Below are 26199 nucleotides of genomic sequence, written 5' to 3' on the forward strand. Positions count from 1 at the left end.
AGAGGAACCTAACAGACTTAATATGAGGTCTCACTATTCCAGGAAAAAAGAAACCTTGATTTATTTACATATTCATAGCTAAATCTGCTTCTGATCTGAATTATTCCCCTTGATCTTGAATTCTTTCCACTTGGATGAAACTCAACTCGACCCCTTTAAAATCGACCATCCAGCATTTATACTTCATACTGGATCTATAATGTACCAGGCATATAATATAGAGGTCCAGTGTAATATAGTGGCTAAAGAACTGAAATAAGATTCAAAGTTTCAGATTCTAGTCCATCTCTAGCCATGGAAACACCCTGGGTGGCCCTGGGCCTGTCCCTCACTCTCACCTCAGCCTACTTCATGGATTGTTTGAGAGATAAAATGGAGACTCTCATATAACTGTCTTGAAATTATTTTTGGAGAAAACCCAAGAAAGCATCAACAACAGCAAGAATTCTGTAGATTAGCTTACTGGTAGCTGTATCATGCAAAAAGTTCAATTTACAATGCTGTGATAACATTGCAAGAACTATCCATTGGAATTTTTTGTAGAAAATTTGGCTTTATTATTTGCAAAAGCTAAAACTATTGGAAGCATGTGTCTGAAAAGTTTTTTACAAAAGCAATCAACATTTTGTGGGATTTCAAAATTCATATTGACAGGCCGAGTCAGAATATAATAACTAGACACTATTATTATAGAAAGAAAGAATGTGTGATCCATTGACCTGACAATACTGGAAGGCAGTTGAATTGCTGGAAAACAACTGGAGAAAGTAACAAAACATTATGATTTACAAATTAAAGTCAAAAGTTTAAGGTAGAGGAAAAAATAACTTTTCATATTGATGGTCACTGAAACTCATGCTACATTACCAAAAAGATTCACCAGATTTCAGACATTTTAAACTTTATTGGATTTGATACCACTAATTTTGCACAAGACGCCTTTAGTTGGAAGAGTATACATTTTGTGGAGAGATTTCCAATATTAAGTTCTTGGCCAGGAACTGAATCCTTGGCATCATTATCCAGTTGATTAGATTGTGATGCTTGCACAACAACAATAATATAGCAGCAACAGAAACAACCATCAAATTAATTCACCCATGTGCATCTATCCAGAACTTTTTCTACTTGTGTACCCAATTTTCTGACCTAACAATCACAGAAAATTTTATTCAGAATTCCAACTGATTGTCAAAACGCTTTTTTCAAGCTCTCACACTAGGAAAAGCAGTTTTCAATGCAATGGATTCAGAATATCACAGAGATGATATTGGCTGTACTGAAAGACAGACAAGAAAAGTGCAACAGTATTGTTACTTTTGGTTCTCTTAGCAGATTTAAATAATTTTAACTGCATTTTAACCCACTGAAGAAGTGGAAGGAAGGAGTTATTGCCTGGCTAGGGTTAGGGTTAGGGTTAGATGAAGAGATCTCCCTCTTCATCTCTGGGTCCTATTCAGAAGGTGGCAAATGCCACCAATATGATGGTGACACCTAGCTGTACTTTTTTCCTGTGAATTCAAGTTTGGGCTTTCCAAGAGCCTTCCCATGGCAATATAGGGCTGAATATGAGCAAAGAAGCCAAACCTAAATTCAGACCAGATGGAGCCACTGCTGATTATGGGAGCTGGATTGAAGGGTTTGGGTGGAATGCCTCTTCTCAATAGGGCAGGGGTGAAATCCAGCAGGTTCTGACAGATTCTGGAGAACCGGTAGTGGAAACTTTGAGCATTTCGGAGAACTGGCAAATACTACCTCTGGCTGGCCCCAGAGTGGTGTGGGAATGGAGATTTTGCAACATCCTTCCCCTGCCACACCCACCAAGCCACACCATGCCCACTAAGCCACACCCACAGAATTGGTAGTAAATAAATTTGGATTTCACCACTGCAATAGGGTCATCCTCTCCCTCAAGGAAAAAGTTTGTAATCTGGGGAATTTCCTAATCCGGGATCAATGCTGGACGGTTGCCCAACATTTGTGGCAAGAAGGGGCTATTATCAACTTCATCTGATAATCCAGTTGTGTTTTTCCATAGAGGCCAGGGGTAACACATGCCACAGTAACTTGAAGGCAAAATTTATTACCATGTACTTCCCATGGGTTAGCCCTTCAAGAAGGTTCCAGTGCAGGTGACGATGGCAGAAGAGGCAGGGAAGGGCACAGTTGATTGCTCGGTCTCAGGCAACACAATATCTTGGCCAGGATCTGTTCAATTAGTCCCTGAGGAAAACACATTTATTACTTTGGTTTTGGTCAAGTTACTTTTTTCCTCATCAAAGAAACCAACATGCTGTTCAATTTCAGCCAAGCAGAACCAACCTTTTCTTCACACGGTACTCATGGCAGTTAAACTCATTCAACACACCAAACAGAAATAAAAGCAACCACCTGACCTACAGGTTAGCATTTGCGGGGAACCTGGACATTGTGTCTTAGTCAACAAACCATTGTGGCTTTAACACCATGTCTGAATTCCTTCTCCGTTGATAGCTATCCCTGCTGCTCTGTTTGAAAAGTCATCATTAAGAGATGCAATGGATCTGGGTGGGTATTTCAAATTTGTAGGAACATTTGATTTTTCTTTTGAGGCAATTCTAGCCCACTCTTTCTCTCTGTGGTTAATCTGCTCTGGAAACAGGGCAGAAGAGATCAGTGCAGATATTTGAACTAAAACAATTGAAATTCATAACACCCTTAACTGAATTTCATTTCAGATTTATTTATAGCCTGTGGAAGAGAGGTACAATTATTTCCAGAAACAATCTGATTACTGCAAATGATCACAGATGTTCAACAGAAAGCCAGTGTAGAACAAATGTCTGAAGAGCCCATGCTGGTGTAGGGTTGAGTCAGAAAAAAGCCAGGAAATTTGCAATAAGCATCCATACTTTCAACATTTGTATTAAGAACACTCAAACATATATTGAAAACTTGTGGGGGAGAGAATCCTCTTCCGCTCCCCTTTAGATAACCTTGGGTTAAAAAAAATATGAGATCAAAGTTTTCATGCGCCCTCTGTCATATTCAATCATATTTATTCTATTTAATATTTAAATCTGCTATTAGCATAATCATTTTAATATAAGCACAGTCAGCCATCAGTCTTATCAGACTCTTTCGATCATTGTGGACTGAATGCTTCCTTTTAATTCTCTCTTTATGGAGAGAAAAGATTGAGCTTAGACACATCAGAATCCCCTTGCTGTTGTCACAGCTGTACTCTTTCCAATGGTCTGCAGGTAGAAATATATCCCAGGTGTAGAGCCTGCTCCATGGTAACATTTTCCCTTGGCTGTAAAGTTTCTGGATACATTTGTGTAGAACAACTGGAAGATTGAGTTGTCCCTTGGGATTGATGGTTGATAATGAGGCCATTTGAAAATTATATTAAAGAGTGGGCTAATGGGAGTGAGAAATCAGGGAACCAGTCAGTTCTCTAATGGACCATGGTGATCAAGCCCACAAATATAATTCCTCATAAACTAAGAATCCATATCCCCCCCGCCCAAGTGGTGGGATTCAAGTAATTTAACAACCGGTTCTCTGCCCTAATGATTTCTTCCAACAACCAGTTTGCCAAACTGCTCAGAAAGTTAACAACCGGTTCTCCCGAAGTGGCGCAAACTGGCTGAATCCCACCACTCCCCCCCCCCCCAGGGATGTCATTGATTGATGGATTGAATATGTGCCATCAGGTTGTTTTCAATTCCTAGAAATTTAAGCAGATTTTCTCCGGGGAAGGGATTCCACAATTCGGGCGTTGCAGCAGAAGAGGCCCTCCCCATAAGGCCAACCAAATGTAGCTCCCTAGATGTAGGAACCTGCAACATATCCATTCTTGGAAATCTGATGTGACAGGCAGATGAAATCAGGGAAAGATCTCATGCCATCTTGAAAGGTCAATACCAGCATCTTGAATTGAACCTGGAAACAAACTGGTAGCCAATGCTGCTTGTGCAACAGAGGTGTAAGTGTGCTCTACCAGAAACACAACTGCTTGTGCCCCTGCATTTGCTCCAGGTAAAGTTTCTAGATACTCTTCAAGGACAGCCCCATATAGAACAGATTGCAATAGTCGAACTGGGAAGTGACCAGGGCATGGCTGATCATGATTAGGGCTGCTTAATCCAGCCATTCAATCAATATGCTGATTTCCAAGGCAATTGCTAAAATGATAAATTTCACCCAAGTATACTTAGAACCAAAATCTTGACTCAAAATGGGAGAGAGTCACAACGAGTTACATAACCTTGAGAGTAATCTTGAAAGTGCTAAAGCAATTCAGACTCTGTTAGCAGTTTGATAGAAAACCAGAAAATCCCAAGATTGAAGACTTGAGAAAAAAAATTTTTTTAAAAATAATCTGAAAAATGGCATTGGCAAACAATTTCTGCATTGTTGCCAAGGAAGCTTCATGGATGTAAATACTTTGTGATTGAGGCAATATACAAGCTGATGAATAAAATGTTCATTTTGTCACCAGGAATTGACTTAAGGAAAGTTTTTTTTAAAAAATGTATCTTCCAATAAATTCCCATTTCTTTCAAAGACTTTCAGTGGAAGAATACTGCAATGATGAAACGCCACTCTATCTTTTTTGAAGGCAATTTTTTTATGCGATGGAACATGTGTTGTTAATTAATGAAAAAGTAGAGTAAGAAAGTTGCTAAACCTACTATTAGAACGTTATGTCCCTGAACCATTAACTTAGTTTAACTGCCACATCATTCAGCTTAGCCCTAATTAAACCCAGATGAATTCTTTCAATGCTAATACGCAGATAATGTAATAAAGCTGCACAAGCAGTTAAAGTACCAGCAAACTTTTTTCAAAAAGCTTCCAGATGTGGCTGAGGCAAATGCAACACATCAAAATAAAAACTTTTTAAAAAGTGGGAAAGGAAAACATGGAATCGGCTCTCTAAGCTAATTAAGTGCAATTCGCTCTCCAAGAATAAATGGAAGACATAAAGGATTAACAATGCCACGGATCAGCTTTCTTGCATAGTGACACATGCGCTGTTCACACTCATGTGAATTCACCAATTCTACAATTTATTTCAAACACTGGTTCTTTTGTCACGCAAAATATAACTCTTAGGCATCAGGAAGTAGGGCGGGAGACTTACTGTTGGTGTCATGCCAGAACAGAGGGCTTCTCAAAACAGTAAGGAGTCAAATAATGGAAAATAATAGATATTGACTCTGATAATCAGAACCAGGGTCTTGGTTGTCTTTGCAGCTTCTGAAAGGATCCCCATTGGCAGGACCTCGCTGGATTGAAAGAGAGAGAGGTAACGGCCTCCATATATCACTGTTCAAGGCTTTAAGTCCCTAAATTCTATCTTATTCCAGTTCTCTAACCAGGAAATATTTTTGTTAACCTCCCAAGGTCCAGTAGCAAGTGATAGAAAGTTAGCAGGTCAAACACTGTCAAATCCAGTGTCATCTCGAATCTCTTGTTCAGCAGTTATCCAACCTTTCGTCCGATCCAAGCATAATGTTATCCCAGGATTTTTCAATTGTTAAACAAGTTTTATTATTTAAAAAAAAGATTACATTGCTCATTTATATAGGCAGGTGGTTTCCAAAATAAGCTTAAAATTAAAATGTTTCAAATCATAACTGCCCCCCCCTCCTCTCCAATCAAAACAACCTTGAATGGCTACCCAGCCATAATTGGATTAGTGGCTGATTGTCCACTGAAAAAAAAAACATTGTCCATGCTTTTCAGAATGGGGAACAGCATAGCCCATAATATCAAGGCCATCACCAAGGAGACCTCTCACAGCAGACTTTTGATCATTGTGATGTGCCAGAAGTATTACCAATTTTTAAATTCTTGCCTAATACTGTAAAATGGAGGAATTTCATCCATTCCAAGTGAAGGTTCCACATCAATAATAGGCAACTTGGTCCCCCCTGGATGCTGCCCTTGACAGATTTCCCTCCCCTCCATTCCCTCCCCTCCCCTTCCCCTTCCCCAATTTAGTCATAATCCTATACCATTACAATGTACTACTTACCTTCCTTACCAGTTCGGAAGTGCACACGCCGTGCATGCGCAGAGGATTTTAACCAGGAAGTAATGACACCCGAGTGGGTAGGCGGAGCCTCGCGCCACCATCGCATTCTTCTCTAAGACTCTGGCGGCAGCTGAGCGCAACTACAGCCAGCTGGATAAGGAAGCCTTGGCCATCGTGGCTGGCATCAAGCGCTTCCACGAATACCTCTACGGGAGGCATTCGAAATCATCACTGACCATAAGCCCCTCCTCGGACTCTTCACAGGCGACAAACAAACACCGACATACATGTCGCCCAGGATGATGCGCTGGGCCATCTTCCTCGCCGGGTATTTGTATACTCTCATACACAGACCTGGTAAAACCATCAGTAACGCGGATGCCCTCAGTAGATGCCCAACGCAGGAACCGGTGGAAGACCCAGCACCTACCCTCGGCCTTTTCGGAGCAGGCCAACTACCACCACCGGAACACGAGGACCCACAACGACAATCACGACGGCTGCAGCGACAACCGAGACCAAGGACGCAGATGACAGCGGACGCCGCTAGTGCCGAAAACCAGCCACAGAGTGAAGGGAAAAGAACAATCGATTTACCAGGTTCCTGGCGTCCAGTCCTGATCAGTGGCGAGTTGCAGCGGCCGAGGCATCATTCCCCGGGGCCGCCGGGGAGTTCTGAGAACCCAGCCGGAGGTACTGGGCCGGAGCCCGCACACTTGATGGCCGAGTTCCAGACAGTTCCAAGGCGGGAACCAGGAGAGACAAGAGCCTCGTCTGCACGGGTCAACAGCGAGGCAAGAAGTAATCTGCGCAGGTCAGATAGGACAGGGAGGTGACCTGCCTACCTGCGCAACTATATCACGTACGTGACCAATGGAGAGACGGACTACGAACTAGGAGGGGAGGGGTGTTATGTCCATATATGGGCATCCCCGCCAGATTGGCTAATCCACCGGCGGGAGATTTGAAGATGTGTCATTGGCCAGCTTGCCTGCCGACTCCCTTTATAAGGCGAGCCCGGAAGCACAGTCGGCTGTTCTGATTCTCTAAATAAAAGTGCTGAACGGACCACTCGCTAGTTACATATTCTTTTTCCCTGCGCCAATCTAACAATTTCACCACTGTATTACATGGCTAAATGCCTTTCCTTTAAAATGTTGGTCTTTTTCATATTCTGTGAGATCTCTTTGTGGCATAATTATTAGCTACTTCCCCACAGGAGATGAAAGGAGGAGAAACTGCTTTTTAAAAAAAGTGGTTTTCCAATCTTATTTTGAGTGGTCCGTAGCAATGCTTCTGCTTCTCACAATAAAATGGGTTAAATGTAATTTAAAAACTCTTCTGGGTCAAGCTTCAGTCCTGGTGACTTTCAAAAAATATTCAATATTCCTGGCAACAGTAGGGGAGTGATTTGCCATTGCTGTCTTCCAAGATTTTTTTTTTCAACTTCCATCCAAAGAACTGACTCTATTCAGCTACAAAGCCCAGTCAAGATTGGTCAGTGCTGTCCTCTGCTATTATCTGAGGGATAAAATAGCAAATTGGGTTTGTTAACCTCAGAGAAAATGTAAAGTTTTTCTTCAGCAAGTCAAAGACATCTTCTTGTTTACATTTTTTCCTGAGCGTTCTGAGGAGTGATTTCAGGAGGTTTGCAAGGAAGCAAGTTGTACAATTGTACTTGTACAATGTTTGTCCCTAGCATTGGCTAGGTTGGATGACTTGGAAATTTTCACAGCTTGATCGTATCTTCTTTCCTCACCAGCCCTATTTAACTGGCAGTCTTCAGATCTGTAGTATTCTTGATCTTTCCATTTTTCTTTAGAATATCTTCTCCATTAATCTTTCCCACAAGTCATAATTTTAGCCATAACTTTCTTTTAAGATCTCCTCTAAGATCTTGTTAGATAACTTCTCTTTGAAACTATAAAAGAAATGCTTTTGTAACTTGCAAAAAAAGAAACCATTAAGCAAGTTTCTATGCCATTGTTTCACTATACATTTAATATAAACATTCAACAATATGTTAGAAGTTGAAACACTGGTTTACTAGTCCCATTGAAACTATAATTTCCTTATTAATTGGATAGCATCCATCTAATCCCCTTTCTATTCTCCCTTTGGGTTTAATGTGATGTGCCAAAAATACAACAATTGAATAACACATACCTTTTTCTTGCTCGATAGGCCACTTCCCTAGACTGTAGTTAGCTGTTTGAAAAGAAAATAATGGTTTCCTCGCCAACAAAATTTTCATAAAACTCAAATCATCCAAGTTATGTGCAGATTATTTTCCATCAATGACAAGGGGAATAACAGGAGGCTGAATAATTGGCGAAGTCTACACCAGGGTTGTCAAGCCCATGGCCTGCGGGCCTGATGTGTCACATGCTGGCAATGCCCATGCCTGGTTTAGCAAAGGGGGGGGAGTCACGATACATCACATGACGACGCCATGACGCCATGAGTTTAACACCCCTGGTCTACACTGTTGGTACTCCTCAATACTTTCAGGCAGCCAATTGCCTGCAGATGTTGGTGCACCATTTTAAAAATGAAAAAAAAAACATTCAACTTTCAATAACAGTTTTCCTGACTGGTTGCTTGGAAATTATTTTATTTTAATTAACCAATCAAGCAACTTTTCATATTTGGAAACAGAAGGCAGACTGTGATACAATCTCAGGGAAAATTGTCTGATAGTAAAAACAGTTCAGAAGTTGTATCAATTAGGCAGAGATGCAGTGAGCTTCCTTACCAGGGTGCTTTTCTTTCTTTCTAATAATTTTATTGAAATTTGTATTAAACAAAGTAAAAACTAATGTGAACTAAATTAGAAGGGGAAAAAAAGGGGGGGGAAACAAAGTTTAGAAGGTGCAGGGTTGGGGATGGGAAACAAATTTTAAAAATAGAACAGAAAAGCTACTATTGTTAACTTTTCATCCTGTTTTAAGATTCTCAAGTTAAAAAAATTCTTCTTTCCATAATATCTGTGTGCAATCCCCAAATCATCATCTTTTCAGTCTTGGTTCAGAAAAAAAGTCTTTTTTAGGACTTTCAGGTATTTTATCCTTGATCATATAGTCCAACTTTGTATTCCTCTTATTGCTTCCTCTCACAATCATGACTTTTAAATGGTTTAAACAGCATCACAGGATTTGATCTTTTGATCTGGCAGTCAAAAGAAGTCTTGAAAGCTTTCACCAGCCTGTTTTGTAAATCCCATAAAGAGCCAGGATTTCTTGTTGCAGCTGTTCCATGTCCAGATCTTCTTCTTGATTTGTCTTTTTTATTCCTATTTTGGTAATCTCAATTTTGTTATCTTCCATGCTTTCAAAGTCTCTCATGTTTGTGTCAAGTAAGAATTGTTTTATTTTCTCTCATTATCCTGTAAAAGTTTTAACCACTGAAATCCATATCATTTCTGAGAAATCATTATTAATATCTTACTCAATTTTTTGAAGGACTCTTTAAGAGAAGTTAAAAACTATAAACAGCTTAATCATTTTAATTCTTTTCTATCTGGTCCTTTAGTTCCATCTAGTGTCCATTTGCAACTTTCCAGCCTTAGTTCTTAACATCATTTTAGTTCCATTCCAGTTGTATCCCATGAGTATATTATTTAATTATATAGTTGTTTTTCAAATGTTACAGAAAAAATAATCAATATTCCAAATCTCCCTGGTCTCCCAGTCCATTTGAAATTTTCTTCAATAAAAAGGTAGCTTTTTTCTCTTTTTTTGCTATTTGTATATTACTGTATTTGAAACTGTTAAGACTGTTTAAAATGCCTTACATTCAAAGATGAAGGTGGAACTCAACAGGATGGCAAACTTAAACTTGCTGATTAGAAGGTCTCTAATATCCATAATGTGGTTAAATCAAACATTTCCAAATGTGATTAAAAGTGAGTTTGGCTGACTTAGGGTCCTTATCAAAAGATCGACTGCTGCTGAGAGCAAAGAAATCATCTCACTCAGGTTCTGATACTCAAACCCTTGGGAGACCACTGTTTTATGGTCTCCTCAGAGGACTTCTGGTGATCTCCCATTCTTTCCTTCTCTAGAAAGCCTCAAAGGACAAGTCTGGTATTTCTTGTTTGTAGAGACATCTTCAGTCAGCCATGAGTCACTCAAAAGTACCTTGCTGGGTATTTTCTGATGGAGGTTAAACAGCTGTCTGTCTGGGAAGACTTCCTGCCCTGAGCATCCATTGGTCTCCTAAGTGGCCACTTTCAGTTCTCTGATGTTATGATCAGAGACAGAGAGAGAGGGAGAATACTAAGATAATATATTAAATACCAGAATGTTTAATTTCAGCAGAGACAGACAGAGAGAGAGAGAGAGGCAGAAAGTGGATCTTGTTTTGCTTACTTGCTTCTTTCATGCCTTTGTACCATATCTATTCTCCACACATATGACTGAAAATATTCCCAACTGAAAAAAAAGGCAAAATTAAAAGATCATAATGTCATAATCTGAAAGTTGTTTAAAAATCACATTTTTCATCTGTCAGGAAAATCCAAGAGTTTATATAAAAAATTGGGAAGCTTAGCCTCTCATCTCCTCTCATGCTCTGTTTTGATCTTTGACATAACTCTGTTGTTTTAGTTTGTCATTCCATTCTTTTGATCTTTCCCAGATCTGGGAAATCTGCCAGAAGGGAGTGGGATCATTAACAATGTTTGTGTGAAAGAAAGCCTTCCTGTGTGATCTGCCAAATGAGGTCCAACCATATCTTCATTTTTGCTTGACACTCTACTTTTTGCCTATGTTTAAACAAAACAAAACAAAACAAAACAAAACAAAACATGTTATTTCCAAAGGTGACAAATATTTGAAATCACCCACCATGTCATACACAGCAGCCTTCTCCAACATGGTACCCTTCAGAAATATTGAACATAAATGTCCATCATTCTCTGTTAACATGTACTGGCTGAGGATTATAAAAGCTGAAAGCAAACCTAACTGGTCACCAAACTGGAGGAAGTAAATGCAGGTAGTCCTTGAGTTATGAATGTAATGTCCATTCCATTCGTAACCCAAGGATTCGTAGGAGTGAATCTTGTACCTTGAATGCAATCATTCCCTCCTTTCACCCACACATTTGCTAATCGAATGCGGGCTTGTTAACTGCATATGAGGTATTTCAGGGTGGAGAAGGTCATGAGGTGTCTAGTGGTGGAACAGGCCACCAGTTTAAGGCCACCCAAGTCCTCCCCGACCCACTGAAATACCTCATGCTCCTCACAATTGCTTTCCCCCTCACCCAGCCTGCTGCGCCAGGTCACTTACCATGCGAAAATCTAGCAAGCCGTCTCTTCTCCAGCCTCTCAGCTGCACATGCCCCTCTGATGTTCTGTTTAGGCCTGCGCCCCTCCGAACCTCCATTTGGCCTGCAACATGCTGGGCGAGGCCTGCGCAGGCCTAAATAGAGCTCTGTTTTGGCTGGAAAAATGCCCTAACCCTAACCTCCATTTTGGCCAGCAAAGTGCAGGACGAATGTTGCAGAATCTCTGCAGTTGTTTGTAAGGACAAACAACTGCCATAGTGCTGCAAGATTTGTAGTTTTGGGATTTGTTCATAAATACTGGGGGGCGCTGATCGTGTAACTTAGAATGTTCGCTAAGGGAACACTCGTAACCCAGGGATTACCTATATGTAATTGTAGCATAGACCTGACTTCAATTTTCCATTAAACAAATGAAACTGAAGACAAATGACATTTTTATTTCAGTAGATGTCCAATCAAGCTTTGATTGAGATCTAGCTTACAATGTTTGAATAGGCAGTTAATTTCACTGCTTAAGTCAGATTTCTAGAAAAAGGCAGCCCACATATAAAACTTAACATTAGTTTACAGAACCCTTGAATTCAATCTCCAAGTTTTCACATACATTCCTTTCTGTAATGTCCAGTGGGCAAACACAGACGGAGGCTTGGTTGCTCGAATTTAACTTTATTAACTAGAACACCAAACAAGAACCACCAATGATGGCAAGCAACAGAACAGAGCCCGACTCCTGACAGCCGCTTAAATAGTAAGCTGTCAGACGCGAGAACCAATGAGCGAGCAGCGATTTCCCTCCACTTCAGCTGATCGCGTCAGAACCAATCAACATAGCCCGGCAACAGCCGCAGCCGCGTAGAGTCGTAACTATGGGGACTCAAAACTTTCTTTTTATGCCATGATGCAATACTGAGGTTACCTCAACCTTAATTCTGTCTTTGTCCCTTTCAGAAATCTGAACCTCAGAATCTGATGATTAACACTTCCTCTGCCAAATCTAAAGTGGCTTTTATGCAACACACTTACTATGGTCTTTTCCAGATCCAGCATTTTATCCAGGTTACTGCATCTGTTGGGGGACACAAAATGAATCATTCCAGCCTCTTTAGTGAATCAAAACACTGTGTCATGCTGTGACTCCAGAAACCTAGTCACCTCTCAGATGTGAAGAAAGCAAGATAAAGATGTGGGACCACAAGGTGCTCCATTGCAAAAATGGAGTCTGTGTCTGTGTGTCAAGAAGTTAAGATGTTGGTTGTGACTGCATGGTCGAAGCCCAGTCTGGGTTACTGGCAATTTGGGTTAATGATGTGCCTGGAACAAAGCCTAAAAGTCTTGTTAGGCAGTAATTGGTACTCTTCATACATGTTGAATTGCAATGACCCCTCAACCTATTTCAATAAGTTCAGTGTGTATTTCCACAGCCAAAATACAGCCTCCTTCTCTGTTTAGATATATGTGACTAAATTAACATCTTGTTCTGAACTTAAGAGTGATTTGTTTAATTGTGCGATTTGGAATATTATGTGAAACCAGCCTTAATACCTAAAAACTGTATTTATGATTTAGCATGTAACACAAATCTAGTCAAATGTAGTTTGTATATAAATCATTATTAGATAGGTCATGGTTTAATACAATATCTGAATGCAATTAATGTGTAATCAGTCGGATTGACTGATTCAAAGAGATGGTTTGTCCATACTACAGTGCATGGCCACCTCAACTGAGTGCTTTGCTCACTGTGTATAATTCATTATATAAGGAATGGAAACTGACAGCCTGCTTAATCTTCTAGCATGTTGTACAAGCTCATACAGGTTGTTTATAATTCAGTATATCATACAAAATTGTGTTTCTCCCCGAAGCCATGTTTGGATGAACAAAATTATAGGAGATTCGGCACACAACACAAGAACAGTGTGAATTAGATGTAGCTCAAAAGCACCCTTGGTGCAATCAATCCTTTGGAGCTGAGCTCCTTGCACTTGAATGTATTGGGCCAAATATTTCTGCTCTTATTTGACATTTGTTGGGATTTAGGAAGGCAAAATGGATATATTAGCTTTCTGCAAGGCTTCAGATCACCATTCCAATCAACTTCTTCCAAGATGCTCAGATCTGTCCATTTTTAAATCACACTTCTTCTCCTGCAGTGCATCACCTTAAGCCAGGGGTATCAAACTCAATTTCCTTGAGAGCCTCATCAGGGTTGTGTTTGACCTCAGGGGGGGCGGGGGGGTATAGCCAGCTTGATGTCACTCATGTCGGGGGCGCCTGTTGGGGCCCAAGTGCTCTGCCAGTGAAAACGGGCTCCCGAACTCCATTTTCAGCTGGGACGGCCTCCTGCAACCCTCTGCCAGTGAAAATGGAGCTCGGGGGGCCCCGCGTGGCCCTCATGAGCTCTTGTTTTGGCTAGGATGTCCCCCTGCAACCCTCTGCCAGCAAAAACAGAGCATGCGGCCCTCCCAAGCTCCATTTTTGCTGGCAGAGGTAACATGGGCTGATCCTTTGCTGTTTCCAGGGTTATGCACCCTGCAGGCCAGATCTGGTCCCCGGACCTTGAGTTTGATACCCCTGCCTAAGGCCCTTCTTTAACTATTCATAGTCGATGGAAGACAGTGTTGTGCCGATGCTGAAACTTTGTTGTTCAATTTTATATTCACAGTATGCACCAGCCAAGCTGGAAGAAATGTGAACAGCAATGTCTGCAAGTGGTGTGACAATACCTACCCCATCTGTGAAAATCAAGTGTGCTACACCAACTGTAATTTTAGCTCCTATTGTGAAAAACCAGAAGAAATCTGTGTTTCTCTATGGTAAGCAAACATTTTTTAAAAATTCCCAAGAACGACAGCCTAAAATAATTGTCTATTATGTAGATTCCTATGTAGCCCTTTTTTCTCTGGTATTTGACAATGGAATCTTACACTGATGCATTTGCAAAAATGGAGCAGTTCATGGAAACAAAAGGACAACATTTTGCATAACCTACATTCAATCATCACAGATAAAATCTGTGTGCCTCTCTGCCTGCTTATGAGAGGGGGGGGAGGGAGGGAGGGAGGTAGAGAAATCAATAATAATATTTATAGTGATCACTTATTAGCACCGTAATTATCAATTTTTTGGCTGGAAGTTTTCCTAAACAATTTTAAAAAATTAGTATGTTTGGAGTAGCATCATTCCTTACCCTAAACCAGTGATGGCTAACCTTTTCGGCACTGAGCCAAAAGCATTTGCGCGCGTGCACCCATAATGCAATGCGTGCATGATCCTCCCATGCATGTGTGAGTGACCCCCATGTGCGCCCCGCCCCCACTCATGCACACGTGATCCCCAGGCATGCGCCCTGCCCCCACACATGCATGTGCACCTCCCGCATGCGCCCTGCCCCCCAGATGCGAAGCAGAGACCCGAAAACCAGCTCGCCAGTGGGAAGCACGCGCACATGCAGGCAGAACTGAGCTGGGGCGACGGCTCATGTGCTCACCAAGAAGGCTCTGCCATAGGTTTGCCATCACGGCCCTAAACCATAACATGATATGTTTGATTTATAGTTTAGCCTGCGATAATCTCAATCAATTATGTTTTATTTAACAAACCGTGGTTAAGGAAAATGTAGCTTAGTGTGAGGTGTGAACCAGGTCTTCTGCTCTAAAAAAATGAACAACAAAAATGGAAAGCAAAATATATGATAATATTACTATTTGAACATTAATATCTATATCTTTCTTGTCATTTCAGGAAACAAGTCAATGCAAGTATAAAAGTAAACACTTTTTGCCACAACCCACAGCTGCCGGTGGAAAATATCATGATATCAAGATATAACACGTCACAGTGTGTTATGATCCGGCAGCAGAATGAGGATGGCGTCTTTTACATCTGTGGTTGTGTAAAAGAGCAGGAATGCAATGACAAGCTTATCTTTGAGAATCATATCAATGGTAAGTCTGCTTGACTGGTGACCGGCACATAGCTGGAAGATTGAACATTCAGATATTCCTGACTTCTCACTTGTTCCTCTTTCCCACAGGACAATCTGTGAGAGGCTGGATATATGGTCTCCAGAGAAATTAGGGTATTTTCAAAAAAAATACCCTTCTCCCTTTCCTCCAGTTTATAAAGGAGGATAATTTTCAGGAGAAGCCCTCAGGTTTTATCCTAAGGCTACAAGAAGGAATGCTTATGTGCCAGATATCTGATCAATATGGGTTGTGATAGAGTGATCTTGTCATTCCAGGGACCAAAAATTCCCGCCTCTTATAGTAGACCCTTTGTAGATCCACCACTGTAGGTCTGTGCCTTAATCTTATCATGTTAGTTTTACAAGAAATTGGATCTGTTTCCTGTTACAGTTTAGAAATAGAGATAGCATACTGTCCCCAGTTCCTCAAGCATTCCACAAAACATTTGCTTGTCAGGCAAAAATATAAAAACAATAAAATATCAGCCTGGAAAGAAACAACTTGTGGGAATCAGATATTTTTCCCAATCTCTGCTGGTCTGACTGGAAGTCTGCACATTTTCAACCGAGAACATGGCAGTAAAATTTCAAGCAAATTTTGTGCTTTCTGAATGAGGCTGAAATTTACTCTGGGAAACAGCTCTGCAAGCTAATGTTTAATGGGTTCGAATCCTCCCTGTGGCAAAACATATCGGCACTTCTATACTTCAAGACAAATCAATAAACACTTGGCCAATAAAGAATTCTATTCTATTCTATTCTATTCTATTCTATTCTATTCTATTCTATTCTATTCTATTCTATTCTATTCTATTTTCTATTCTATTTTCTATTCTATTCTATTCTTTACCCAGCACAAGCCCTGTTATTTGTGTAACACATACCACTTCATCAACTACTTTTATTATTTTTATACTTTTGCCTGACAAGCAAATGTTTTGTGGAATGCTTGAGGAACTGGGGACAGTATGCTATCTCTATTTCTAAACTGTAACAGGAAACAAAACTAACATGATAAGATTAAGGCAGAGACCTACAGTGGTGGATCTACAAAGAATCTACTAAGAGGAGGGAATTATTGGTCTGAGCAACAAATGATCATGGGTGCTATAACTGATTGCAGGAAGTTACAGAGATCAAATGAGCAGTGCAACAATCCTAATCAATAAGGTGTTTTGCTAATTTCAGATATCAAACAAATAGAATTTGATCCAAAGTTGCTTTTTTTCAAGAGGCAACTGGACTTTCTGGTTTTTCTCTGAAGACATTTCACTTCTCATCCAAGAAGCTTCTTCAGCGCTGACTGGATGGTGAGGAATGGTAGATTTTATACGAAGCAAAATGTCTTCAAAGAAAAACTGGAAAGTCCAGTTGCCTCTTGAAAAAGCACCTTTGGGACAACCATGACCTGGATGACTGAGAATAGACATTTAATGAACAGAATTTGACTTTCAGCTTTGCAGAACTAGTGTTTTTCTGTTTTATCCTTGATAGCAAAAAGGACTTTGGGGTAGCCCAGGATTTCAAGTGGAAAGTAGCCTTTATACCAGACTGATTTCAAGATTTATAAGCTATAGTAGCAACTGAAATGTAGTGATGCCGTCATTCCTTGTCTGAACCCAACCTATATATATCATGCGGGAGTGGGGGGGGGGAGATTTCTGGCAGAGACCCAGCTTTGAAACCACAAAGAAATACAAGGCAATGTCTTTCTTTCTTTCTTTCATTTGTTTTCAAAGAAAGCAGCCTGCCTGAAACTTTTTTAGGCTCATGCAACAATCACTGCTACAAATTGATGACTTTGCATTTACGGCCGAAACTTATTTAAACAGTTCCCAGGAGTAATGCAGCCAGGAGGCATTACTTCAGGTTTGCACACTGCAGCCCTGGAAAACACTAAAAAAAGGCTCTGTTTTCCATCGAATGTCACCATTTCAGAGATGTTGTCATGCCCATCAGGAAAGTCCATTACCGAAAAAGATAGCGGGGGCCTCACACTTTCCAAAACAAACTTAAATTCTATCATTTGACGTTGATCTTGTGGTTTGAACTTGGTGTCTTATTTTAGAAACATTCACGTCTTAAGCAGAAAAAAAACAAAAAGAAATGAACTGCAGCAGACTTTTTCCCCCCCTTTACAGAAAGTGCCAAGTCAAACAGCTAAGGGGTCTAGCTTTCTTACTCCCAGGATCTGAACAGTAAATTTCACCCACTGAAGTTGTGCCCTGAAGTCTTTAGCTTGAGGGATAGTTTTGAATGACCCATCCTTCGCTATTTTATTGGGCAAGAAATCCTTGCTTTGAATTTCATGAGTAAGAATGAAATAGATCTCTCTATTGTATCTACTGTATAGCTTTCTCCATGCTGGGGCAAAGAGATAAAATCTCATTTGTACTAAATGACACCACTGTTCTAGTAATGATCAGAATGAATTCTAAGGCTCTTGCCTTTTTTCTTTCTTTTTTTGCACCCTACCTTAGACCCAAATACTTCAGACCCAAATACCAGTTGGACCAGCTCTTCCACATCACTTTCTCTGCCCAATGGGATTGTTCTTTTTTAGAGCTTTTTAAAATTGAAGTTTCTGTTCATTAGCAGACTGATGGAGACCTTTCAGCAATGGCTCCCTCCTTTTCAAACATCAAACACAGAAAAACACTCTGATCACTTTCATTGAAGAGCTGTCAGTTTGTTTTCCTGTCTCAAAAAATGGTGACTTTCTCTGGGCTCAGAAACTGGTCAGTGCTTGGATAGGAGAATCCCAAGGTTGCCGGTTAGATCAGGCGTTCCCAATCCCTGGGCCGTGGCCCACTACTGGGCCACGGCCCACTGGTAACCGGGGCACATGAGAGGCAGGCTGATGTGCATGCATGCAGCTCCTGCGAGCGGTAGGCCAGCAGGCATGCAGGTGCGCAGTTCAACTTGCAGTCAAGTCCATGTGCATGCGCACTGATCCACCAGTCCCATAAATCGAACTGTGTGCAGGCATGTACACCATCCCACCACTTGCCCATCCCAGTCCCCCCCTCCCCTCCTCCAGCCAGACTGCCAAGCCACAAATGTGGGGACCACTGGGTTAAATAGAAGAGTAAAACAAAAATGTAAGAAGGCTATGGAAAACCTCTTCTATTCTTTGCCCATAAAACTACATGGACTGTCCAGGAGGTCACTAAGAGTTCATCTCAACTCACAGAGACTTTATCTACTTGTTTCCTTACACTTTTAAGCATTGTTAGTCTTGCCTTTCCATTTAAAAGTGCTTTGATTTTATCAGTCTGAATGGACCAACGCTTCATAGGGCTTATTTCTACTTTTTTAAAATCCATATTGTTTCTTAGTGAACATAAATGAGTGCATGCTTATCAGAAAGATAAAGCGCTTTGCTTTCATGCCTTCTTTTTTTAAATGCCTGATAATTAATAACAGGAACAAAAAGCCTGGAACAAATGAGTTACCCAAGTTTTCCATTCCCATTCTCTTGGGTTCAAGAACGGGGAACTGTTCAAGTATTATTACTTTCCATCAGCAAAACTATTTGGCTCAGCCACGTGGCGTTCACAAGATGCGGCTTTATGCTGAATCAGTCTATTGACCGACTGCCCTTTTCCTCAACCTGGCGTTCTCCAGATGTCTTAAAGAATAGTTTCCGTTCTGCCAGCCCATATGAGATCAATCAGAAATTGGAAATAAAATGTGAATAAGTGTACGCCATATACACGATACAACTGCATTGCTTTTATTTTCAAGCCAATTGTTCATTTGTTTTTCAATTTATGTATATCTGTGTTTGTGTGTCTACAACCCTATTAATTCAGCTCTCCACAATAATCCATGTTTCTTTTGTGACCCCTTGGGAAAATTAATTGCTCACCCCTGCTTTAAAGGACACAAGGTCAAACAGAGCAGAGAGCCTAAGCAGCAGGAAGGGAGCTGGGAACAGCCCCACGCTGCCTTTCCTGGTAGCTGAGAGATAACTTTCTAATATGGGCAACAATGCCCAAGAGGTGCAGCGTATAATGGAGTGGCTATCCAAGTCAGCATCTTGATGTCCTGAAAAAGCTTCTAAATGCCTTCCCAGAAGGCTGTCCAGAAGACCTCTGGAAAATCCAGACATCACTGCTGTAGCATCCTCACCTCTCTTAAAGGTGAAATAAAAGAGAAGGAAAGAGGCTGGTGCTTGCTACTGCTGTCAACTCTGAAATGAACCTGGCTGAAGCCATCTTGTGTTGCCACATGGTTGCCACGAAGCCTGAGAGTGGAAAGGGAGGAAGGAAGTAGATAGCTGCCAAAACAATAAGTTTTCCTGTGGGAACCAAGATCATTGTAACAGGTGGCTGTTGGAGGAGGAGATGAGCCTGCCATCCATCCTAATTGGACAATGTGACCAGTGCCATCTAGGAGTGGGATTTTACTCTTTTAATTAGATGAAAACCATGGGAAATGTTAGAGTTGGTTTTCACCGGCTGTGCTGACACGATGTATCCAATAAAGATATTCTTTGAGGAATCTACCTGTCTCAGCGTTCTGCTTTCAATGGGTGTGTTATTTGGAATTCTGACAACTGCCTCGTTATACTGTAATTGGGGAATCTACATATATATATAAACGCAAAAACCACTCATGCTGTAATCATGAAATCTCCAGAACCATAAAGCCTACAAATTTGAAATTCGCCACGTATGTTCCTCTTGGCTTCTAGGTGCTCACTAAGAAAGGATTTATTGAAATGACCATCAGAGCATTAGTATTTCCTATATTATTACAACACACTCTGATGCTAATTAGTTACACGCTCTACTCCCCCTCCCAACTTGAAAATAACTCTGGAGAGAATGGGATAGCATAGGATAGGCTTCTGTGGGGCAAGGGAGAGAAGGGGATAGGATAGGAGACGTTTCCATGGGGCAAAGGTGAGGGAGAGAAGGGGGTAGGATGGGGAGGATTCTGTGGGGCAAGGCTGAGGCAGAGAAGGGGGGAGGATAGGAGACATTTCTGTGGGGCAAGGTTGAGGGAGAGAAGGGGAGAGGAGAGGCCAATCGTAACTACTCATTAATTTTCAAGTTTTAAGTGTCAATTTATCAAGTCCCATCACATAGTTTCGTAGTGAAGCATGGGTATCCAGCTAGTGAGAGATAAGAGTACTGTACAGATAGTGCTCGACTTACAAGCATTTGTTTAGTGACTGTTCAAAGTTACAAAGGCACTGAAAAAGGTGGCATAGGACCATTTTCCACACTTACGACCATTGCAGCCTCCCTGCGGTCACGTGATCAAAATTTCAGGTGCTTGGCAACTGGCTCATATTTATGATGGCTGCGGTATCCCGGGGTCATGTGATCACGTTTTATAACCTTCTGACAACAAACTCAATGGGGAAGCCAGGTTCACTTAACAACTGTGTTGCTAACGTAACAACTGAAGTGATTCATCTAACCACCGTGGCAAGAAAGATCTTACAATGGGGGAAAACTCACTTAAGAACTATCTGGCTTAGCGGTGGAAATTTTGGGCTCAGTTGTGGTCATAAATTAAAAACTACCTGTAATCTTTTAAAAAAAAAAATAAGAACAACAAGCACAACAGTGAAAAGGTTATACAGTCTCTCTTTCAGATGATATAGGGAAGGAGCAAGTAGCCCCTTTCCTCTTTGTGTCATGCTGAGGACATGACTGAATAGGTTGCTAGAGAAGAATGGTGGGGTGGACAGCAGGGAGCCTTTGAGTCCTTCCCAAATCTTCTGCTGCCATGGGAGCAGGAACCCAGGAATCCTTTCCTGTTGTGAAAGCAGGCATAGGTAAAGAAAGGCTCCTGCTACAGACAATTGTGTATTACTGATGGAGGAGCAACCTTTCACTGATGTCACCAGAACAATTGAGAGAAAGGTGAACCTCCTGTACGGTATTCACCATAGGACTGTTGCCTAAATTGGATGCTAAAATTAGAGGACCTCTGGATTGTGGCCCCAAGTCTTGGGCTGAAAAGTTAAAATAAGAATAGAACAGAACAGAATAGAACAGAACAGAACAGAACAGAACAGAACAGAACAGAACAGAACAGAACAGAACAGAACAGAACAGAATAGAATAGAATAGAATAGAATAGAATAGAATAGAATTTTATTGGCCAAGGGTGATTGGACACACAAGGAATTTGTCTTGGTGCATACGCTCTCAGTATACATAAAAGAAAAGATACGTTCATCAAGAATCATAAGGTACAACACTTATGTGTCTCTGGGGACAGCTATGCAAAGTAATTGCTCTGCATATGTGGCAACATTCTTGCTAATTTCTGCCTTTTCCTTTCTCCGTAGGATACTCCATGCTACATAGCAAGGAAATCATCCCTGTGGCAGCCATCAGCCTGCTGCCCCCACTGTTGGTGGCTATCATGATCACCGTGATATTTTATCTCTGCCGAACCCATCGGCAGAAGAGGCTGTCCAAGCAGTGGGCCCAGAAGCACACTCAGTGTCGTGAGCGGCCGGAATTCAACAGAGCCCCTACTTACGATGAGATCCTGTCCGTCAAAATAGATCATCATTCTGCTCTCCACCCGGCCTGTGCCGGCAACCTCAACCATATCAACGAACTCCTGCCGGTTGAGTTGGAAGAAAGAGTGGGGAAAGGGCAATTTGCGGAAGTCTGGAAAGCCAAGCTAAAGCACGCATCTTCGGGCAAGTCTGAGATGGTGGCCGTGAAGATTTTCCCTTGCGAGGAATTTGCATCCTGGAAAAATGAAAGCCAGATCTTCACGGATGCCAACCTGAAGCACTGCAGCATCCTTCGGTTCCTTTCCGCAGAGGAGAGACACTCTGGGCTTCAGAAAGAATACTGGCTGATCACTGCCTATCACAGCCAAGGCAATCTTAAGGATTACCTGTGCAGGAATATTCTCAGCTGGAGAGACCTGCAGAAGATGGCTGGTTCCCTCGTGAGTGGCGTGACCCACTTGCACAGTGACTACACTGCCAGTGGCAGTCCAAAAATTCCCATTGCCCACCGGGATATCAAAAGCACAAATGTTCTCATGAAGAACCATCAAGAATGCGTGCTCTGTGATTTCGGAATTGCTCTGAGGCTGGATCCATCTTTAAGCGTGGGAGATTTTGCTAACAGTGGACAGGTGAGCACTGAAAAACAAAACTAAGAGTTTATTTTGCTTGTGGAGAACTTGTTGATTCAAGCAAAGAGGGCAGTGCGCATTTCTCCAACGCACCATTTGGTTGGAAAAGGAAAGCCTAGAAGTGGAGCTCTTGCCTCACAATCAGGAGGTTGTGAGTTCGATCCTAGGTAGAGGTAGAATGTAGGGTCTCCTGCTTGGGCAGGGGGTTGGAGTAGATGACCTGCAAGGTCCCTTCCAGCTCTGTTAATCTGTTCTGTTCATCACCCACCCCCACATACATTCTTGCATTTTTCCACCCCACTTGTTTCTTCACCTGGAACGCGGGCATATGTAAAGAGGAATGATATCCTGTGCATGCTTCCTTCTGATCAGGAACATGTTCCATTTTGCATGGAAACACACATGTGTAGAACTCTCCCTATTTTGTGTTTTCCTGTGCAAATGTTCATGCTCAGCATAAAGATATGGTATACAGTATTAAAATAATTAATACTGCTGCATGCAGGATTGTTCTTGTTTACAATTTCCCTTGCTTGAAATCAATCCAATGAATGTTGTACTAATGAATGTGGTAACTCTTTAGATCAGATGTGTCGCTTGGCCCTGCGTTCATTATGAGCAGTTAAGTCCATCACAGTTTCCTTATTTTGGAACTGGCTCTACCCAGAGCAGTAACATGGTGGCTAGCAATGTTTACAATGGAATGGATTGATTTCTGATGCACACACACATACACACATACACACTCATGCACACACAATGTGTGCACACACATACACTTTCTTTATTCGGCACCAGGTCAGTATCATCTCTGTTGATCAGTTGGTTAGGATCTCAGACTAAAACCATGCTATTTTCCATAACTTCCTTCTTTTTCTGTCTTTTGGAAAAAGCAGCAAAGGATATGGAGGAGCATTTATCAAACCAAAATCAGTATTTCCTGAGGATTTTTTTGCATATTCACTACTACTCAAAATTTCAGCATAAACTGTTAACCTATTCCTTGGGCAGAATTCTGAAGATTAAAGATTGGAGATGTTCCGTATTTTATGATGGTGATTTAAAAGTGTATTTTATTCTGTAGCCAAAGCCTATGACAAGACATTTCATGTGATGGGATGGATCCGTCATAGCTTTTAGTGTTGCCTTTAAATTGACATGGCTTCTCTCTCACATTTAACACACGTGTTACCTGTTTTAATCTGTATGTGGTTATCATTAGGTGGGTACTGCCAGATACATGGCTCCTGAGGTTTTGGAATCTAGAGTGAACCTTGAAGATCTGGAATCCTTTAAACAAATGGATGTCTATTCTATGGCTCTGGTTTTATGGGAGATAGCCTCCAGGTGTGATGCTATAGGAGGTAAGGCAATCAACATTTCTCAATCGTCTTTTTCTGGACCAAAGGAGAGGAATGAATCACCTCTCATTTTCAAATTATTATTGCAAATATTATTTCCATCTGCTTATTCCAATACGGCCAGAGGGCATGCAAAAATGCATTCCTGAAATGGAAGACGGTCCAGGTTCAGTAGAGAAAAAATCTGGCCATTAAATTGAAAAGTCACCTATATCCAAGAACCATGAAATCAACATTAGAGTAATGACTGGGTGATTTGGCTCATTGCAATGCAGTTTCATGCAATTCACATGGGATTGCACTACTTACCCACTATGAAATAATTTTTACCATTAAATTATATTAAAATTGTTCTCCACTTTAGCAGAGCTCAGAATCATCTTCGCTGACATACCTTAGTCTCAAGACTCATTAGACTTGGAGAAAACAGTCAAGAGGATCAAACGATACTAAATGATGTATTGTTTCAATGATAATCTCAACAGAAGTGAATGAATGAAAATTATTTTGTAGGGACAATAATACTCTCTTACTAATTTCCAAAATGGTTAGGATTGGATATATTCAATCAGATGTAGGGGAAGGAAGGAGGGAGGGAGGGAGGGAGGGAGGGAGGGAAGGAAGGAAGGAAGGAAGGAAGGAAGGAAGGAAGGAAGGAAGGAAGGAAGGAAGGAAGGAAGGAAGGAAGGAAGGAAGGATCCAGATTAATTCAAGACTTCTACAGCATCACCACTTCAAAGTGCTGTTGTATCCTGCTGATTTACAATCAAATGCCCTTTTTGGGGGGGGCTCATTGGCAGCTGTCTGAATCACAAGTAATTGTTCCAAGCAAGATTTGCCTTCTTTAGCAAGATTTATTGGGATGTAATGGATAAGATTATAAGACGAATTTCAGCAGCTGAACTATTTACAATTTAGAATCAAATTTCAGAATTCAAAAATACATTTGGATAGAGATATTTTTAGTTTGTTTCTAAAGGCGTTCCTGTGAAATGGTGATATGCAGTTCATTTCCCTGATAAAGGAGCAGGCTGTTTATCAAAAATTCCTGAATCCTAATCAGTCTGTGAATCAAACATCAGCAGCAGATTATACTTCATCCAGCAGTTGTCACATATAGTATATGTTAAATAATACAGGAAAGAAGACCAGGTTCATTGGTCTGTGGTCAAGGACTCCACTACTTATCTCCCATGACTATTCCAAAAACTGTAGAAATGGAAACACTACAAGATGGTGCCTCCTATTCTCAATCCTTGCAGGTGGTCCAGAAGGATATCATGGGAAATGACAGCAGAAACTGCTAAAAGGTCTACTGAGAAGGATATATTTCTACCATCCAAGTCCTGATGAAGGACATCTACTAAAGTAACTAATTTTGTTTCTATGCCATGATTAGGCCAGAATCCCAACTAATGGAGACCTAGACAATTCATTTCCTCTAAACTCCTTTGTAAACAATATAGGGTTTCCTGCATGAGCAGGGAGTTGGACTAGAAGACCTCCAAGGTCCCTTCCAATTCTGTTATTCTGTTAATAGAGTGCCTACCACTTTCTCAACAAACTTCCACTAAAAGAGGAAATTTCAGACAAGAATAAAGTTGTTAAATATGGCGCTATCAAGACCTGAAATAGCAATAGCAATAGCACTTGGACTTATATACTGCTTCATAGTGTTTTACAGCCCTTTCTAAGCGGTTTACAGAGTCAGCATATTGCCCCCAACAATCTGGGTCCTCATTTTATCCACCTCGGAAGGATGGAAGGCTGAGTCAACCTTGAGCCTGTTGAGATTCAATCTGCCAAACTGCTGTCAGCCGGTGATCAGCAGAAGTAGCCTGCAGTACTGCACTCTAACCACTGCACCACCGCAGCTCAGAGAGGGCACCCCACCTGCCTTTTCTGAGAAGCAGGTACAAGACTCTTCCTCTGAGAACAAATCATCGCCTCATGAATCCAGCTGCACATATTCTATCCGGTTATATGAAGAAACTAGCAGGGACATGGACCTAGCTATGCAAGTGGCAAAGCTCAGATATTTAATTGGTTGATTTATCTGCAGCCGCTTGATAGCGTCTAAACATGGAACCAATAAGCACGCAGGAAATAAGCATGTAGGGCTTTTCCTCACTGTATTTGATTTGCAGCAATGCCATATTTTGTGATTTCTCCCATTATTGTAGAGGTGAAGAATTACGAACCACCCTTCGGATCAAAGGTTCGAGAACGACCTTGTATGGAAGTTATGAGAGACATTGTGCTGTATGGTCGAGAACGGCCAGAGATACCAACAAACTGGTTGGCCCACCAGGTGAGTTCTCAAGCCATTCCAGACCAATGTGAGGTCTGCATTGCTAATTTTAATACAATTATTAAAAGATAGTAATGGGACGTCCACCAGTAGAATCTTTTATTTGGTTGAATGT

At 41.2% G+C, this 26199-nt stretch overlaps 1 protein-coding gene across 1 annotated transcript in view; it reads left to right on the forward strand.

Moving 5' to 3' along the window:
• Nucleotides 1-26199, forward strand: part of LOC117674410 (TGF-beta receptor type-2-like) — a 46346-nt gene that overhangs the window by 13920 nt on the left and 6227 nt on the right. The window contains exons 2-6 of the mRNA XM_034432397.2: nt 13986-14136; nt 15065-15267; nt 21601-22412; nt 23635-23776; nt 25957-26084. Coding sequence (XP_034288288.2) covers nt 13986-14136; nt 15065-15267; nt 21601-22412; nt 23635-23776; nt 25957-26084 — 1436 coding nt within the window. The remainder of the gene's footprint in view (nt 1-13985; nt 14137-15064; nt 15268-21600; nt 22413-23634; nt 23777-25956; nt 26085-26199) is intronic.

The sequence above is a fragment of the Pantherophis guttatus genome, chromosome 1, assembly GCF_059756535.1.
Source record: "Pantherophis guttatus breed Tessera chromosome 1, ASM5975653v1, whole genome shotgun sequence".
NCBI classification, from domain to species: Eukaryota; Metazoa; Chordata; class Lepidosauria; order Squamata; family Colubridae; genus Pantherophis; species Pantherophis guttatus.